Source organism: Drosophila mojavensis, unplaced genomic scaffold (genome assembly GCF_018153725.1).
Source record: "Drosophila mojavensis isolate 15081-1352.22 unplaced genomic scaffold, ASM1815372v1 contig_231, whole genome shotgun sequence".
NCBI classification, from domain to species: Eukaryota; Metazoa; Arthropoda; class Insecta; order Diptera; family Drosophilidae; genus Drosophila; species Drosophila mojavensis.
Genome location: NW_025318772.1, coordinates 7,021,722 through 7,041,529, shown reverse-complemented (window position 1 = coordinate 7,041,529; position 19,808 = coordinate 7,021,722). Strand labels below are relative to the sequence as shown.

The 19,808-nt window shown below is 39.8% G+C and overlaps 1 protein-coding gene across 4 annotated transcripts in view; it reads right to left on the bottom strand.

Annotated features, from left to right (window-relative positions):
* The window catches only part of LOC6575222 (zinc finger protein 395), a 157,838-nt gene that overhangs the window by 72,719 nt on the left and 65,311 nt on the right, over positions 1–19,808 (bottom strand). For all 4 annotated transcript variants that reach the window (XM_002001200.4, XM_032733671.2, XM_044008073.1 and 1 more), the window contains exon 2: positions 3,254–3,432. In XM_002001200.4, coding sequence (XP_002001236.3) covers positions 3,254–3,432 — 179 coding nt within the window. The remainder of the gene's footprint in view (positions 1–3,253; positions 3,433–19,808) is intronic.

The following is a 19,808-nucleotide window of genomic DNA, read 5'->3' as shown; positions in this document are numbered from 1 at the left end:
CACTCTCACTATCTCTATCTGTTGCTCGCATGTTTATTACAGCCATTGCAGCTCAACGCATTTCACCCACAACTAATGAGGGAATCGAAAGCAAATATTAATTAATAACTGATTTGTTTACAGAGCCAATTATCAATAGTAGAAGCGGAAAAAATTTTATGAAAATATATATGTATATGTACATAGGTATGTATATGGAGAGGAAAAAATTGCTAAACGAATTCGTTTATAAACTTTGTTTGCTCAGACGCAACAACACAATGCGATGTAAATTAATAAAAATATGAAAAGTGACGAACAACAACAGCCAGAAGAAGAGGAAAACAACCCAACAATAACAACTTAACAGAATTCAACAATAATAAAAATAAAAAAAACACGCGTACGTAAGCGAGAAAATCACATTTTAGATTAGCAGCACTTGAAGGGGGTGGAGCGAGGGAGAGAGGAGATGATCGCGGCAGCTTTATTACGTCGTATTACGTGTTGGAACACGCGTGGCAATCGTCTCTATTAGTGTGTGTGTGTCTGTGCAAGGTGAGCGGGTTTCTTTCAGCTGTGTAGTTTTTTTTTTTTTTTTTTTATCATTACACGAGTACATTATAATAGGCGCGCGCGAGTGAGAGAGACAGAGCGAGAAGGGGGGAGCAGAGCAGCGCTGCGCATATCAAAACATGAAGACGACAAATGGCGACGACCAATAGATAGAATCCATAGCCTCCACATAACTAGAGCGTGCCTATGTGTATGTGTGTGTGTGTGTATGGGTATTTGCGTATAAACACTTCCGCATTCGAGCTCGAATCCAATGAAACAATAACAACACCAACTGGACGGCAGCAGCAGCAGCAGCAGCAGCAGCAGCAGCAGCAGCAGCAGCAGCAGCAGCAGCAGCAGCAGCATGTGCGTTGAGAGCATGTAAGATAAATGCGGCCGGCAAAAAGTCACCCGCGCTATCTCGCTCGCACATGTCGCACAGCAGCCAGCGCGTAGGGCTAACCCCTCGCTCTCGCGCTCGCACACTCGCACACTCTCTTTGCCCAGTAGCGCTGTCTCTGTCGCACGCGTGCATTGTAAGTAATTAAATTAAACTGGCGCAGCGCCTCGCGTTGAACTCAATTGAATTTTATTTGAATTTTATTACAGACATTGTCGGCTGCTGCTCTTGGCGCATTGCAGTTTATATTAGCGTTGTTGTTGCTGTTCTTGTTATTGTTTAGTTTTCTTCTTGTTGTTCTTTTTTCGCCAGTTTTAGTTTTAGTTTTGTTGATTACGACGCAATTGAGTGGCCTGAGTCCCTGCCCGAGTTTCCAGCCACAGACGCAGCCCAGTTTCAGTGAGAGCATGACAAGACGTTTGCTCTTTCTTCTCTTTCCTTTCGTTTTTGATTATTATTATTGGTATTACTTTTATTATCAATTGAGAACGTCGTCGGCATTTTGTTTTCCTTTTCGTTGTTTCTTTCCTTATTTTTATTTTATTTTTTATTTTGTTTACGCTCTATTCATTTTTTCACTTGTCGCTGTGTTCGTTCTGTTGTTTTTGCACACTTGACTAATAGTTTGCCAGGCGGCTCGCGCGAAGCTTATCAATTGAAATTGAAATGGAATACGCCACAACAATCAGACAAATAATAACAACTAATTGCAAAGCGAATGCCAAATGCTCTCCATTGCTCAATGAATTAAAACATTTTTTGTGTGGCATTGCCGATAGACAAGACATGAATTTAATACCCATAGCAATGCTAAAGAATTCTAATTTTATTCTATATATAATTTATAATGAACATAAGGTGAGCAATTAACTGGAGAAGTACAGTACAGTATTATTTTTACTTTCAGTCTTATGATAGAATGTTCAAAAATATTTCTCGTTAGGTTAGAGATCCCTCAATCTACTGTCAAATATAATAAAAGAATTTTGGTATGGACTAAAAACAAATAAATATTTTCTCAAAATTAAAATCATATTAACATATTTGATAGGCTCTATGCATGTAGAATTATTGCTTAACATTTTAATTATTTATCAAGATTCCTCCATTGGTTTTTTGAGCATATGAATAAAAATTCATAAATTTCAAATTATATCAATCAGTTTCATAAGATAAGCATATAAAACTTATTGAATACTGGCAAAATTTAATATATAAAATATATGATTAATATAAATATATATTAATATAATAAAAAATAAAAATCTACATCTATTTTACTAAACAATATGCCCTAGATATGAAAAAATGTTCCAAATTATATCTTTTTTTCTTTTATAACAAAATATCAAATATTATATTAATATTGGAAACATGATATCATATTTCTTACTTAACACTTGCTTCGCTTATTTTAAGTTTAGTGTACTGCAGCACTACGATGGCTATGAGCACAGCTGCATATGCTAAAGTTTGTCTGGGGCGAACTTGAACCGGTTTCTTTGGTCTCCTTTGGCTCTACGGGGCTATTGAAAATACTGAGGAATCTCAGGCTAGCCTAGCGCAGAGCTTGGCACTGACATAGTGCGGCTATAACACCCAGAAGCAGACCAGATATCGCGCGACTATTTGACGTCGTAATCAAGTGTTATTGTCGCGTCTTCGACTTCGACTTCGACAACAACTATGAAAACAACTACGACAACGACATAGACATAGACAACGACAACGACAACGACATGGAACTGGACGTCGTCGTCGTCGCGTCTGAGCGGTCAGTAATTGAAAATTTGAATTATTTTGCAATCAGTCGACGTCGCTGGCAAAACGACGTAGTCACTGCGAATAGAGAGATAGCTAGAGACTGAGACAGAGATAGAGAGAGAGAGAGAGAGAGAGACAGAGAGCGAGGGAGGGCAAGCGGGGCCAATTGGGCAGTGGGCACTTTATATAATATAATTGCAGCGAGGAACGGCGTCTATGCTAAATAGCCAGGCGGTGTCTAGCCGGCTGAGCTTAGATAAGACAATAACAAAACTACGATTCTATGCAGTATATATACAGACACATGTGTGCATACATACATACATACATACATACATACATACATACATAGAGCACAGACTGTATCTGTCCGTGACTTGTCGCTCTGTTCCGCTAATTTGTCGCCGCTTATGAATTATTGATATAGCATAGACTCGAAACGAACGCCACAGTTGCATTTTTATGCACAGCACATGGGTGGGCGAAGGGGGGACAGCATACCCCATTGCCTATTGTACTAGAAGAGGGTATGTGCAAAGTCGTGCTACTCACTTGTTCGGCGGCGTCTGCGTCAATGGCACCTCAATACTGTGTGTGGTACGGCGACGATCGCCTCCCATGTCGGCCAGTCGAGCGAAGTCCGTGTCCCGATCCTGATCGGCCAGACGAGCGGAGCGCCGAGACTCCAGCAGACGCACCTCCTCCAAACGCTTCTTCAGCTCAATGGGTTCCTGCAAAAGGAAAATACAAGCAGTTCGTTAGTTCAAATCTCTGAACAGCTAACGATTTTCCAAGTAGTTTCCTATGGCATCGCCTGCTCGGCACAAAGTCAAAAAGCCTCAAATTGTGAATCATTTATTAGTATTTCTCATCAAAATTTTAATTGTCTTCTCTTTTGTTGTTTGCTTTAGTTTATAATTATTTAATGGCAATTAAAAATGAATTGCAAATGAAATATGTGAATTTATTGTGGCTCAATATCGATGAAAAAAAAAAAAAACACGTATTCCCAGAAACAATTTAAGCTATTGTCACGCAAAACCTAAACAGAAGTTAACTATTATCAATTCCATCTGAAATTTTCCGAGAAATTTAGAAACTGTAATTGTTAGATAGATAAGTATACAGGAAACTTTTTTTAATTATTTAAAAAATGGATTTTCCATTTTATATTGTATTATTACTATACATATATAAATTTCCTATGCTTAGATTTCATTTACTAAAAAAAATTAAAAAAAAAATTGTTTAATGTTTATTAAAATTTTTTCTTTATTTCTTGATGTTTAGAAAAAATTCTACAAGTTTTAGCATGCGCCTCAAAATTTTGTTTTTACTTTAAAATTCTTTACTAATTTTAACAATTTTATAGTTTTAGATATCCAAAACTGGCAAACATACTTGACCCCATTCACATTTACCGCTAAGAAACTTTGTAATAGAGCTTTCAGAGTTCTCCCTTAAATCACATTTACAACAATCTGGCAACCCCATATGGTTGGATATATGCATAAATCGTGCCCAGTTGCCAATTGCGTGCACCCTGGCTTTCGATTCTGCCGTTTCACCTGGCTTTTGGGCACTGTGTGGGGGAATGCGCCTTGACCTTGAGAATTTGGCCAAGAGTCGAGGGCAGCTAAACGGGTCGGGCACGCCCCAAAAAAAGAATAGCAAATTTGTACGCTCATTAAATATATGTACATATATAAGTGTATATGTATGTACATTTCGCTATTCTCTTTTCGCTTGACGCCTTTCACATTTGCACATTGCATTTAGTATTTGTATCTTTATGTAATCACCTTTTCTATATCTATATATATATGTGTGTGTATATATATAAATGTTGTTTTTTTTTTTGTTTTGTTGTCGCGGCAACCTTCAGAAATTGTGAATTTTACACAATTCTCTTTGGGCTGTTTTTAGCAATTGATTATGACAAACATCTGTATTAAACGTTATTTCAAATATTTGTCGTAATTGTATTTTATTTAATTCGTATGCTTTGTGAATTTATTTATAAACTTTGCTCTGTGCCCGTTTGGCCCCTGTTGCAACTGCAGTGCCAGCACTATAAATATTAAATATTTAGCTAAAAACACACACACGCAAATACATATACATATACAAATATGCATATATCGCGCACCTGTATCTGACTATCTGACAGATTAGATATTCAAATGTATTAAATTTGTCACTCTCTCTAATTGTAATTGCAATTTTGTTGTTGTTGTATTTAATATTTTTTGAATGCCAAATGGAGCGATTCGGTTGCTGTTCTTGTTGTTGCTTTAATTGGGCACAAAACGCCGGCCGGCGACGTCAGCAGCGTTATGTCGGGGCAAAATGCGTCAACGGGGCGCGTATCTTACAGATACAAGGCGAAACACACATAGGCACTCGCACACACACACACATACACGCACACACGCAGAGAGAGCGAGAGAGAGAGGGGAGAGTGAGCTATACACACGCACACGCAGGCAGCGTTGCGGCAGTGAAGAATTCGTTGACGTCGTCGTTGAGTTTATTTTTAATTATTTAAATATTTGGTTGTTATTTTATTTTTTATTTTTATTTTTCTTCTTGCTCTCGCCAATGTCTCGCCTGCTGAATTTGGGCTACTAGGCCTCGTTCTTAATTTCGTGTGCTTCTTTTATTAGTGATTTAGCTTCTCTTTATTTTATTTTTATTTGTATCTTTTTTTCGCTGCTTCTTTCACACTTTGAACTTGGTCAAAACACACACGGAAATTTCACTTGCACTTTTGTTTCACTCGCTCGACTTCGAGTTTCACACGCTTTCGAAAATTTTTGTTGGCCTTCCGTAGTGGAGTTTTGGTTTGGACTTTGTTGTCCCTTTTATTTGCTGTTGTTGTTATTGTGGTATAAATTTTATTTCTTGGGTTTACTGTGTTCTCGTTGTTGATTTGTTTATGCTGCTTGCTCTTGGACTGATGCGAACGGTTCGCGCGCGCATTCAAGAATGATTCTGTACGGTGCTCGCTGGTCGTTGCCGGGTCCGCTAATAGTGCTTCGGGTGGGCATTTCGCGTTGCTTCGGCGACGTTCGTTGAGTTCGGCACTCGGTGGCGGCTCTCTTGCGGTGTTGCTCTCTTTGGTTGCTCTCGATGTTGTGACGTTTGTTTTTGTTTCTATGCTTTGTGCTGGCTTTTCGCATTTGGCCGCCGACAGCCGCTTGTATAGTGCCGTTTGTTTATGTATCCCACAGTGAAGGCGTTTTCGTGTATCTATCGTTGTGTTCGTGTACTCGGCAACAATTGCACTCGCATTCGCACTCGGCCCAACGCCAGTTCCTCTGAACCGATTCGCACTCTCTCACTGCGCCGTCGCGCGCTCTCTTCGAGTGCAACTCGAATGGGCAAAAAAATTAAATTCACTCAAGCTTTTACGTAAGCACAAATAGAAGAAAACGATAGATATTGCATATGTGTGTGTGTGTTTGTGACTTTTGTTTGCCGCTTGCACTGAGCAACCGCCCGCAGGTAGCTGCATTCAACTTGGTTTATATAATGTTTACCTGTTGTCTGTCCACTGCCTGACTTTAACGGGCCGTTCTCTTGCTCTTTGTTGTTTACCCGGCTCAAAGCCAGGTTCTGTCCGTGTGCAGGCAGGCAGCGCAGCACAGCGGAACACACAAAGGCCGCGTGCTGGAAGTATTCGCCGATCGCGTTGTTCACTTTGATTTAAGAGCAATTAACTTTGACTTAAGAGAAATATTTTTGTTGTTTATGACGCGCCGGCCGCTGACAATAACGAAGATCATCATCACGATCATCATGAGCAAGCCGACGCGAATGCGGACGCTCAGTTCACGTTTCGTTGATGATGACGAAACAAACGCCACCCCCCGCCCAGCCAACCCACTTCCTCTTTCGTTTCGGCTCGATTCTGAGCTCATGCTGGGATTTTTACTCTGAACGTTGGGATTTCTGTGCTTTACGTCTTAATGCCAACATATTTATGCAGTGTTTATGACACATTTAATTCCAGCTGATGGCCCAGTGGGCCAACTGATGTTTCACTCGACGGACATGTGATCGAATGATCTTTGCTTTTATTGTGTCTATTATTAAAAAGCAAGAGAGAGAGAGAGAGAGAGAGAGAGTACTGTACTTTGTGCATACAATCCTTTGTTGATTATTTCTATATTTATGCCAAATATAAATAATTGACTAATCTTTGGCTTATCAGCGGCCCAGTTTGGCTTGTTGTTTGTATTGACTGCCCACAAAATAATATTTGGGTTTGAAATCAAATGCAAATGCTGATATGTTGACCTCATATCATCTTTCCACTGAAATTGTAAACTTGAAAAACCCAAAAACTAAATTTGGCGTTATTATGATTGCTGTTGTTGTTCTTGTTGTTGACAATTTGACAATGTGATTTTCTTTTCAAGCCCGATAGACAAAGGAAAACACACAAATTTTGAATAGGGCGTTGGGTGTACTTTGCATATGTTTGTATTGAAATACATGTCTATAGATATATGTATATGTATGCACATATGCTGATATGTTGCTGCTACTGCGTCGGCTGCCCGATGATAATGGGCAACATTTGCGGCCGGAGATAACGCTTATCGGAGCCCTAACGTCTCTATTCTCACACGACTTATGCTCTATGTCGCATGGAACTTCGCGACGGCCAAAACCGCATGGAACACGAACGCACACGCCCAGTATGTATGTAAATAAATAAGCGAATTTCGGTCTGGGAATATCGCTGGCCATGTGTGCCGCCCGATAAGGCCAACTCTAAGCGATAAGCGATAAGGGCTCTTAACCACAAAGAACATTTGCGGACAATGGGGCAATGCCAGGCGGTAAATTGCTCTAAGCCTTCAATATTTTGGGCATATCAATTGCTATATACTATGTGCATGTATATCAGTTTGATAAATATAGATTTTTAATAAGGTATGAGAGAAAAAAGATTTTTTCTTAAGTTTTAGATAATAAAAAATAAAAAAAAAAATCATTTCTGATTTTTATTTATAAATTTATTTGTGCTTTATTTATGAATTTTTAAACAAAGAAATAAGAATCAAAAAATATTTGAACACAAATAAATGTGAATATAAAAAACAAGTCTACTTAATTATTTAAAAATAAAATAAATATAAAATAGAATTAATAATAAAATGTAATATAAAAATAATAATTATAAGAAACAATAAATAAAATAAATAAAAACGATAAGAATAAGAATACAAACAATGATAAAAATAATTAATATAAATAATAATAACATCATTATATCATTTTATTAAATTATTATTTATATTCATAATATATTTGTGGTTCTTCCATGACATTAAAAAATAATTCCCTCAAGGCAATAAATTGCATTGGCGCCTGTGCGATATTTGTCACTTGACACACTCTACATCATCGAGTCGATCATCATCGCCATCGCCATCATCATCATCGTGATGATGATAATGTGGAAGACGCGTGTCAATTCCGAGCTTAACGCGAAGCCTTCTTGAAATGCGCTAAACGTGTGCCGAATACACGATCTGCATCACAAATGAGATATTTATGATTATGTATGAGTGCGATCGTAAATTATTTTGTTTCGTTTTCGCTTTTGTTTTTGTTTCATTTTTAGGGGACAACTGCTTGCATATTGATTGCATCCCACTTGGGTTTTAGCCAGCTGCAAACAGCGAACTGAGCCTCGACTCACAACTGCTGAATACGGCCAACAAATGCAACTGATTAAGGCCAATTGGATCGAATCGATTGGGAAATCACAAAGCAAATTGTAGATAAATATATGTATATACTGTATATATTAATAATCCATATATATGTATATGAAGTTTAAGAGATTCCCAATTATGTTGACAATATGAACTTAAAGTAGCGATTAGAAGTAACGAGTAAAAGCAGAGTGGAAAAGAAACGAGTGAGTAAGAAACTCTTGATCATTATACTAGGTGTGTTATAAATTGAGACTGCAAAGCCAAAGAGACTGAGAGTAACGAGTTGCTAAGAGCGAGTAGATTAACGACAAGAAGTAACGAGTGAATGTCGCGAGTAAGTAAAGCGCCTTTGATTAGTATACCTATAGGTAAGATAGAATTGCTCTAAAAGTAACGAATGTGAATGTAACGAGTAAGCAACAAGTAACGATTAGACTAAGCAACTTATGAGACAAAGCTATAAATCCGTAAAAAGCAAGGAATGAAAGTGAAGTTAAATGAGTAAATAGAGTTGGAGAGCAAAAGAGGTTTTCGGCTATTTCCTTATACTAAGTGCAACGTACATGACGATAGAATTTTTATGTGATTAGCGTGTAAATAGTTTTTCGAGATATGCCTTTGGCTCATTGCTTTGCTCAGTCTTCGGCTATTATATCAGAGTTTCTCATGAGTTTTGGAGCCCTTACCAATTAGTTGTCTATCTATGCAAAGCCATCTCGCTGACCATATTTATGCATATTGTCCATAATAATGCTTCTTGGTTGTTGTTTTGTTTTTGTTTTTTACAGCCTCAACTTGGTTTTCCATTTTCCATTTTCCGGCTGCCTTGGCTACTTAGACCAAGTTTGCCTAATTTGCTGCGCCTAGCCCAAATGGCGGCCCATTCGCAACTCGATGCCTTTCAAATGGCCAAGAGAGGCAGCTGCCAGATGACGTTTGCTTATGGCTTATGCAACGATCACTTTTTGTTGCCGCTGTTGTTGTCTTTGTTGATGTTGCTGTTGCTGTTGCAAGAATACGCGACGTGGCAAATTCACGAACGGTGCGCCCCAAAATGTTGCCCACGTGCTGCTTGGCACCGCAATTTGGGTTAATTGTCTATGGATCAACTGCAACTCCATTGTGCTGACTGACAAAAAGAAAATGTCTAAATACACACATACATATATAGAATAGGTATATGTGTATATGGGTATATGATATATATATACATATATCTCTTTATAGCCGATAAAACATTAAAGCCGCTTAACGCCTTGCATTCTGACACGCGTTCGCTGCCAATTTTGTGATATATGGCTCATGCAAAACTGTCACGATAATGGGGCGAGGTATATATCCGATATGCACAATAGATATATATACCATATATATATATATATGTACATACATATGTACATATATTATTTCCATAAAATTATGCCTGACTCAGCCACGAGCAAAACACAAATTGAACTTTGCAACGTCGCGACTTTTGTAGATAATAAATTTTAGGCGTCATTTGACGCGTTTTCAAAAGTACAAAACTACATAAAATACTGGGGTATTGTCAGCTGCAGACTACTCGCTCACAGTATAAAAGCAGTGAATATCTAGAGTCTCTATTGGGTCAGACTTCAATGGGCGGGTCATATAATTCATGGATCGATCTAAATGATATCATTCTAAAATAATTTTAGGCATCAATTCAAGTCTTGACAGAAAACAAATATGCTTTTTACACTTCCTGAATGAGTATTAAAAAAAAAAAAAACACACACACACACACGAAAACTGAAAACTGAAAGTTCGGCTCGTTCCAGTTTGCTGTTGTTTTTGTTGATTGTTTGCTCTCCATTATAATCATGTCTTTACATAATATTTACCGTGAACGAGTTGCCTACACTTTGCAATCAGTTCCATAGTTGCTCACCTTCTATGCTAAAGATGGTATTTGGCACTAAGGGTAGAGAGTGAGGAGTGAGGAGTAGAGAGTGACGAGTGGAGAGTAGAGTGTGAATCACTCTTTGCCTTGTGATTCATTCTGGCAATGGAATTTTGGTTTTCTTGATGTGAATAACCACTTAACCCATTTGCAGTCTAATGCGAAACATTTCAAGGGCGTAGGCATAGGGGCGGAGGGTCGGTGGCGGGGGCGTGGTCGATCACAACTGTTGCCTAGAATGCTGGCATTTTAGCGCCTAATGAAGTCTCAAAAAGCCATTAAAGCAAAACTGTTTTCCATTTTTCATTTTTCATTTCACGCTGGCGCTGAAGCGTTTTGTGGGTCATCGAACAGTGGCGTCGCAACGTGGGGCAGTGGCTGCAAGTGGTTTCTGAGTGGCGATCGATGGCCGAGGCGATCGTTCGATCATTCGATTCGACATGTGCAGCACATGTTTCGCACACTCTGCGCCGCGATCAACTCGACTTTCGCAATATCCAGCTGGTTGCCCCAATCCGCCATCCACTGTCCGCTGTCCGCAATCCACAATCTGGCCCCAACTCGAGTGGTTCGATAAAATGGTTTGCTTATGCGAGCTGGATGATGCAACTTTTATGGCACTTGCATCGTGAGTGCAGCACGCATTGACAAATCCGAGTGCCGATTTGTGGCTCTTAGTGGGTGGTGGATGCTGGATGGTGGTTGGTGGTGCTGCTAATGGAAAGTTGATGCAAAATCGAATGTATTTGAATGATAAACTCTCTCGACTGTGCTTATGTAACACAGGAAATATGGCGAAAAGCAACAACAAGCTCCGAATTAAGCGATTGCGTGCCAAAGTGCCTTTCTATGCGATTTTCATGGGTGTTAGGCACATTAACAATAAACTTTACAGATGTTCCTTTGCTCGCGTAAGAGAGACAGACAGTGAGAAGTAGATATGGGAATGCTATATCCGTTTCATATATGAAACAAATGAAGTCTTATATGAATAATGAATGAAAAATATATATTATAAAATGTTGATCACCATAATCATGAGAATTGCATAGAAGGGAATTTCTCATATAATAGAATATTTAAATAAACTTGAATAATGAGATACACCAATAGACCCATAGACCCATAGACCAACATATAGACAGTCCGTATTACGGCTACTCTAACTTGAACATATGCTATAAGTCACGGTCATTTATATTAGCTTCTATGTCTTTAGTTGAACAATTGTTAATTGAAGGCAACAAGAAATACAAACCAAATACCAGAAGTTCCCATAACAAATTGAAACACTTGAAAATTTCAAGGCAAGTTCCAGTGTCAAATGATCTTCAGTTTTAGTTGTCTGTTTTCAGTTTCGTTTTTATCTACGTTTTTTTTTTTTCGTCTTCATAATCTTTATAAGCTGTATGGTATCGCTTCTCACCTTGTTTGCCACTTGACCCACTCGAGCCACTTGACAGCTAACTGTGAATGCGTATACCCAAGCCTCGACACTCGTTCAATCTTTGGCCAATGTGCGAACAGCAACGCAACCAACTTTGGATTTGTAGTCAATGCCGTTGGCGCCTGTTGAAAGTTTTTTGTCTGCTTTTTTTTTTCTTGTTTTGCACCGCCTCCCGCCTCTTTTATGTCTCTACCATTGTAGGCGCCGGCGCGCAGCGCTTGCATGACTTGCCAATCGGAGTGGGAATGCTCCACACACCCCCAAGCCGGTTGACTGACTGCCGTTTCATAATACCCATGAAAGCCAAGTAGTCGACTTTTTATTTCTTTAACGAATTTTTACTATAGCTGTGGCTACTTAAGCTCTTGTTGTTGTTGTTGTCTTGTTTTGTTTCTTTACTTTCACTCGTAGCGGCGTCTGCATTTGCTCTTGTTGGCGTTTGCGGCTTTCCAGATTTTCGGACAGCACGCGCGCAACACACACACACACACTTGCACACACACACAGCAACAACTAAAATCAATTTCATTGTTTAGCCCTCATTGTGGCCTTAGGGGCGCCTCTGCCTGCCTTTCTAAATTTGTCGACAAATTCGATTCGCCTTTGAACGAAATTGTAACGCGTCTAATCCGCCCCCTCCCGCCAGCCAGCACCCGCCGTCCCTGCAATTGTTAAGCCCTGCCTAATTGTAATGGCCGCGCCGCGTTCCATCTCCATCGCCATCTCTTTCTAGCCCCTGGCTACTGAGCGTGAGTCTTAGCTGCGTCTCTTTTTCTATATTTCTCAATTTATTTTTATTTTTATTTTTTTGTCTATTTGCTGCACTTTCATTTTCGGCTGTGCGGCTCTTCTCTTTGCTCATTCGGCTGCAATTACGACGCAATTATGCTGCCGGCAATTACAGTTATGTTTATGCCGGCGCTGTTGCTGCGCTGCTGCTGCGGCGGCGGCTCAGCGGAATACCAACAAAAATAACCGTTATCTGTGTTACGTGCGTAGCGCTTACAGATTTAGCTTTAGACTTTAATAACATTTTCTGTCTTTTTGTGTGTTTTTTTTTTTTGCGTTTTTCCCGCCACATCATCTAGTTGTTTTTGTTTTTGGAAAGTTGACTTTTGGTCTTTGGGCGTGAGAAGCGCTGCAAATGCAAATGGCCAAAATGGAAATGCTCGAGGTGTTGACTTTGATTTTGTCTAGCTTTTTGACTTTTCCAGTTATGCAATTGATAGTTAATTTAATTTGTGCAATATGCCTATGGCTATAATTTAGCTAGAAAAAAATATAGCTTTTTTTTGTGGCTATATTTATAGTAGGTATAGTTAGAGTGAGTTTCAATTTATTTTAGATTTTTCATACAGACAAAAAAAAACAACTCATGCCCCTTGGCCAACTGTTGCTGATGGCCAAGTGGGCAACAATCTGTTGGTAGCCGCAATGCCTTGGGCGCTTTGCTACCCAGTTAAGCAATTACCGTTATATATATGTATTCGTATCGGGGCAGGCAGCACCTGCCAGATAGCTCCCGCACTTGGGCATTACAAAACATTAACTTCATTTTTTCTTTACTTTTTTCGTGCTTACTCCTTCACTACCTCTTGCTCTCTCCCTCTCGCACTGTGTGGCTGGCACTGAAATTATTTATGCGTTTGCGCTCAATTTGTAGCATAAGTATTTCACACACACAAACACACACACTCACATGCACACATCTTTCGATTTGCTTTAAGAGGGGGAGGGCAACTCCTCACTCACTCTCGCACTCTTTTACTTCTGCCTGCTCGCCCGTTCACCCGTTCACCCGTTCGCCCGCTTCACCCGTTTCACAGTCAACTCAACGCCCTGCGCTTGGCTTGAAGCGTAGCGAAGTGAACTCAACTGAAGTGAGGGGCATCGCCTCGCAGATTTCACAATGAGTCGAAATCGTTGCCAGGCAGCCAGAGCCACCGGCCCGAAGGGGGAGCTTTTGAAATCTGTTGGCCGGGCTTAAGCGGCAGCCATTGGTTGCACTTGTTGTTGGTGCTGCTGCAGCTGCTGCTGTTGTTGTTGTTGTTGTTGGCGCATATGCAGTGTACACAGAACGGTGTTGCTGCTCTTGTATGTTGCACTCATACCAAGCGCTTTGTTAGCTCTGGCTGCTCCGACAGCAACAGCAGCAGTGGCAGCAACAGCAGCTCCATCGGCAGCAGCAGGAAAAGCAGGTGGCGTTTGGGCTTGAACAGCCTCTGCTGCCTTTGGCTCAGCAATAAAGATTTTAATTAAGCGATTGGCGGCCGATTTAAATTAATGGCTAGCAACAAATTTGGCCGCATTTCGTGTGCGCCTTTTGCTTGTTACTCCACTCGGATGTCCAGTGACAGAATCTGTCTCTGTTTGCTCTTGGCCATGTGCTGCTGAGCCAGCTTTAATTCACTCAGCTAGGGCGGTGAAAGTGCCAAATGCTTGGCTGAATTCATTACAGAGTACACGGAGTACACACACACACACACATACGCACACACCTGTGCTGGTAGCTGGCCAGGTACATAGTAGATATCTTGTCTAGGTGCAGCTGAGACAGCTAAATGCTGCTTATGTGCAAACTTATCTCTTCAAGCAGAGAATCATTCGCTTAATCAATTTGGGGCATGTTCAAACAGAAGCTTTGAAAGCACATGAAAGTTTTAAGCACTTTAATTTTGCTGATTGCATGGAAATTTAGCTTTAATCTGAGCTGAAGATCGTATTATCTATTGTTAGTCAAAACTTTTGCCAAGATCTTTTTTACCTATTATCACTCTTTCTTTCTCCCTGTCTCTCACTCTCACTCTATCTGCATTTCTCTCTCTCTCTCTCTATCTCGCTCTATTTCCCTCTTTCATCCTCATTCTCTTTCTCCGTATCTTTCTCTCCCTGTCTATCTCTCTTTCTCTCTCTTGTTCTATCTGTCTCTCTCTCGGTTTCCCCCTAGATTAATTTCTCTCTCTCTCTATCTGTCCCTCTCTCTTTCTCTGTCGCTCATTATCGGTCATAGATTAAAGTATTCCTATAATCAATAGTTAATAGTTTACCTATCGCAAATGAATGTACCAGAAATATATTCTTAAATGGACTTTACAATCTCAGGGAATACCCTAAAATTAATTTAGTCCATAAACATATATTTTTTTAATTACTCTTCTCTAGCTCATATCTAACTAAAAAGCTTCCCTCTCTTTCTTTCCCTCCTATTCTTCACGCTCTTTCCTAAATATATGAAATAAAGTTTGAAAATTCTTTTAACTTAAATTCCTACTCGCTTATATTGGCATTTATGTGCAGCAAATCAATTTGAGCTCCACGTTAACTTCAGACTGACTCGCACCACATGACGTATGAGTAATAAAATAATTGCTTGAAAATCTTTATACCTGATATATGATTTCTGTAAATTTGAATGAGCATTTAATCTGTGTGCGCTGCTGCTGCTGCTGCTGCTGCCGTTGCTGCTGCTGGCCAAATGGTAAATGGCCAAATGGTAATGCCAAGGTGCCAAAGTATCTATTAGATGCCGTTAACTGTAACTGCAATCGTTTGCGCTCGCAGTCGGAGGGACGGACGAGTGGACGGACGGAGGCACGGACGGACAGGTAGGCAGGCAGCTAGCCAAATGCGCTTGTCAGCGCTGCATTTTGCAACGACGCTCGCTCGTTCGTTCGTTCGTTCATTCGCGTTGGCCATATAATTACGTGCGACAGGGGCAGGAAACGGCAAATTAGAAGCGAGTTGCTAAAGCCACTCGCATTATCCTGCGGCCATGCGCCGGCTTTTACCCCGAACTCTCTCCCCCCCCTTCCCCCCTCGCCCCCCGCGCCCGCTCTCTCCCTCGATTAGGGGCCATAATTTCCGCGTTTGGCACGCGAGATTTCAGTTGGCTTTCATCGGAATAGAGCCATAAAACTAAATGATTTTCGAATTAGCCAACTCTCTCGCTGATAAGGCAGAGCAACATGACAAATTTCTGTGAACTTTTCCAACGTATAATTTGTAGCTCTCATGCCACAACAGATAGCACATAATTGAAAATATGCCAACTGAACTCGGACGTGGACTTGGCTCAACTTTTGACATTTATCCAACCCCCTTTAAGTTGCATATCAATGCATTTGTATCGGCAACCCGGAAACTGTAACCACGCAGCTGCCGCAAGTCCGGCACTGAGTCACCGCAGCAGCCAATCAGCTTTTACAGGTGTGGCCCCAAACAGAGATCTGTTGTCCCGCAAATGCAGCGAGAATGCTTCAAGGCAAGCAAATTTATGATTTCTAATTGTATAATTTGGCCACTCCAAACTGAAAACTGAAATCTGAATGCGGAAAACTGGGTCAGACGCATGCCGGCCTGCCAGCCAGCCAGCCAGCCAGCACTTTTCCATGTGTTCCAAATGAATTTTCCAGCACAATTCTCAACACAGTTTTTCAGGTCAATTTGACCCAGTTTCGGGCGGCAACTGAAAGTGAAAACTCGCAGCATGTTTGACCCTAATTTATAATAATATATACACACGCACATACACACATACACATACACGTATACATGCTTTGACGGCACTTATTAAAAATTTGCACAACTTTTGATGTTCGACTCGGAATCCGTATGCCAAACGAGTTGGAAAGTGCGAATTTTTGCACGCCCCAAAATTAGCATAAGCCAAACTATTTAGCCAAAAACAAGTTGCCAAAAACTTCGCATCAAAACAAGGCAAAGACAGCAACAGCAGCAGCAGCTCATAAACAATATTAAGTTTACAGCTCAGCTCAGCTCAGTTCGAGTTCGGCTTCATTAAACAAAAGCTGACAAAGAAAAGTTTTATTGGATTTCTTAAAAGTTTACATAAATTGTTAACACAAGAAATAAAAGAATTTTATGAAAATATTTTTGTAGCGCTTTTGGTATTTCGAGAGTTTCCATCGAGATCAGGGTCAGAGCTGGCTAACAATAATTGATGTTGGCTTTTAGCAACTATCTCAAATGTGAAGTTAACTCATTTATCAAGCCACAAAATCGATTGATAAAAGACTCACTAATATATCCAAATGGCTGCTCTGGACGGCTTATATAAGAGCGGGGGCGTTGGCGAGCGACTAGCATAAAAACTTGACTCAAAACACACAAAAAGAGACACACAAAGAAAACAACAAAATAAAAGCAAAAGAAAAACATAAACAAATTCCGGCAGCAAACAAGTTTCGCATGCTAACGTTAAATAGACATAAGCAGCAATGCCGCTGCCGCTGCCACTGCCTCAGTCGACATCGCTGCCGCAGTCGACGTGCAGCTCAGAGTCGTTAGTTTCACACTTTCGAGCGGCGGCCACTACTACTACGAGTCATGCTTGAGTAAGTAGCTAACGGCTAAGGCTAAGCAAAATAAAAGTATCTCATGGATGCCGCGTCCATTGCGTGTGTGTAGCGCGTTATAAACTGCAACACACACACACACACACACACACACAGGCTGGCATACACACACAAACTGATGCGCTACGCAAACAATGATTGGCATTTGTTGTTATCGTTATTTGTTGCTGCTGCTCAAAGTATTTGCACTCGCTGAAATTGCCCAGACGCCGTCGTCGTCGTCGTCGTCGTTGCTGCAAAGTTTTGAAATAACTTCTCGTGCCCCCCTCGCCATGATATGCCGGCCAGCACATAACTTGAAGCCAGGCGCATTCGCAGCCAAACTTTAATTAAGGAATCCTCGCAACAATTTAACAGTTTTGTATTACTTTCGAAAAAGCCTCAACACAATGCCGAAGTTATCTAACGCCAACAGTTGCTCGGGCCACTTGGCCACTCAGTCAGCAATTATGCGTTTATTTGGCATGAATTTGAAAGGCGGCTTCACAAGTATCATAGCAGAAGCACAGGAAAGCAGAGGCAGGTGAGAAAAAACAGGGTGGGTATAATAAATATGTAGGTAGTTCAGTCAGGATAAAGAGGTGAAAATGATATATATATATATAAATATATATATATGATAAATATGTATATAAAATAGATATACCTGCACATAGATATTGTCTGGTATGGTTATATGTGAGCTTAATGATTATGCAAGCTAACAGGGTTAAGAGCTAGATCTTTGAGCAAATAGTATTAAATCTATTTGACAGTTTTTCAATATATCAATTTTTGCTTATCATGCGAATTAAAGTTATTTAATCATATTTCATATTCTATTGAGGCATAAATTAACACCTCCGTCTAGCCTAAAAATAAACAGAGCTGGAATAGTTAACACATCCATGTAGTGGATTACGAGATATGGGAAAATGATGCATGTTTTCTACTGAGCATACTCAATATTATTGTTATTAAAATAGAAAATAAATTGATAACTTAAGCTTAATAATATTTTTTTAAAAATTGTAGCTTTTAATTTTAATTGATTACAAAAATTATCTATAAATTTTATTAAATAAAAGAAATTAATTTCGATGTCGATTTTAATATAAAATTCTATTTTATTAAAAAAAAATTAGATTCATTTTTTTACTTTAATTTATATGCAAATGTTATATATCGTCAAGAAAAAGACAATTTTAACAAATAATAAATCGTGCTATAAACTAGAGTGTTCCGAATAATTCCCAATTTTAATTCAGCTCATTCCATTGTTTCTTTTATAAATAAAATTATATATTTATAATTTGAACATATAAAGAGCAAGTTTGAGCAAGAGTCGTTAATATTGATATTTTATTAGTTTCCTGTTTATATTGGCTTTTCATCTCTTTGCCATCAAAATATGACTTTAAGCTCTTGTCCGTAATTTCTACCATATTCTGTCACAGTCCTTTGCAGTTATGCGTCTTTGATACTAGTATTAGTATATTATATATGCATGTACATCAACTTCATTTACTACCTGATACCGGCAGGCTTATGTCCGTAGAGTCGTCACAACTTATGCCCTCATGAAATTATTCTCTCTGTGACACGCTCCCTATAAAAGTACAATAGCAGCAATTTAAGCTCTCTGAACTCAATCCTCTCTGTGGCACGTTCTCGACAGGGTTTTAAAGTAAACTTTTGTGAACTGCTGCCGGTAGGAAGGTTCCTACTCCAGCTGAGAGGCTATTATTATATTGTTACCGCACACATTTACCTGCTTATCATTTGCATGAACTCATTTAAAGTCGACAATGCCATGAATACGCACCTGGAATGACAAAAGAGACGAAATTGTTTAAGTATGTTTAATTGTTTATGAAATGTATTAAACAATGTAGCGTTATTTTTAATGCCGTTAACGGCGCTTGCAACAATACACCGAAGACACAAAATGGAAAACAATACGAGCAACAACAACAATAATGTAAACCAATTGCATTTTTCTCATTTTGTTTTTGCAACGTATTGCGAAGCGTGTGCCATAAATTGGCTGAGAGTTTTCCTCATTTTGTTGTTGTTATATATTTCACATTTTATATGGTTTTCTTTTTCTTTATAGAGCACACAGCAGCAGCAACAGTTGCCGCCTGTTGTTGGAGCCAAACACCTGTAAGCCACAAATCGTTGGGAGGTTTGTTTGTCTTTAATGTCCACAAAGAGAGAAAACAACAATAAGACAGCTGATATGTTTAAGTTGTTGCATAAAGCAAAGACCGTGTGGCACTTGTAGCAGGAGAGCAGAGGCAGCAGCAGGCGGGGCAGGGGCAGGGGCAGGTGCTGGGGATAATGCAGTGCAATCGGGTACTGCTGTTGCTGTTGCAGAGAGACAGCTGCGGCTTGGAGTGTGGATAGAAGAAACCGTTGCTTTGATTTTCTTGCAGCAGCAGCAGCAGCAGCAACAGCAGCAGCAGCGGCAGCAGCGGCAGCAGCGAAAAAAGTGAAAGTAATACAACAACAAACAGTAGCCAATAAACAACAGCAACGGCAACGGCGAGCGAGCTCTAACTGGAAAAGCAAACAAAAAAACAAACGAGCTGCAAAAAATCAAGAAAAAAGAAACACACACATACACACACACGCACACATAGAA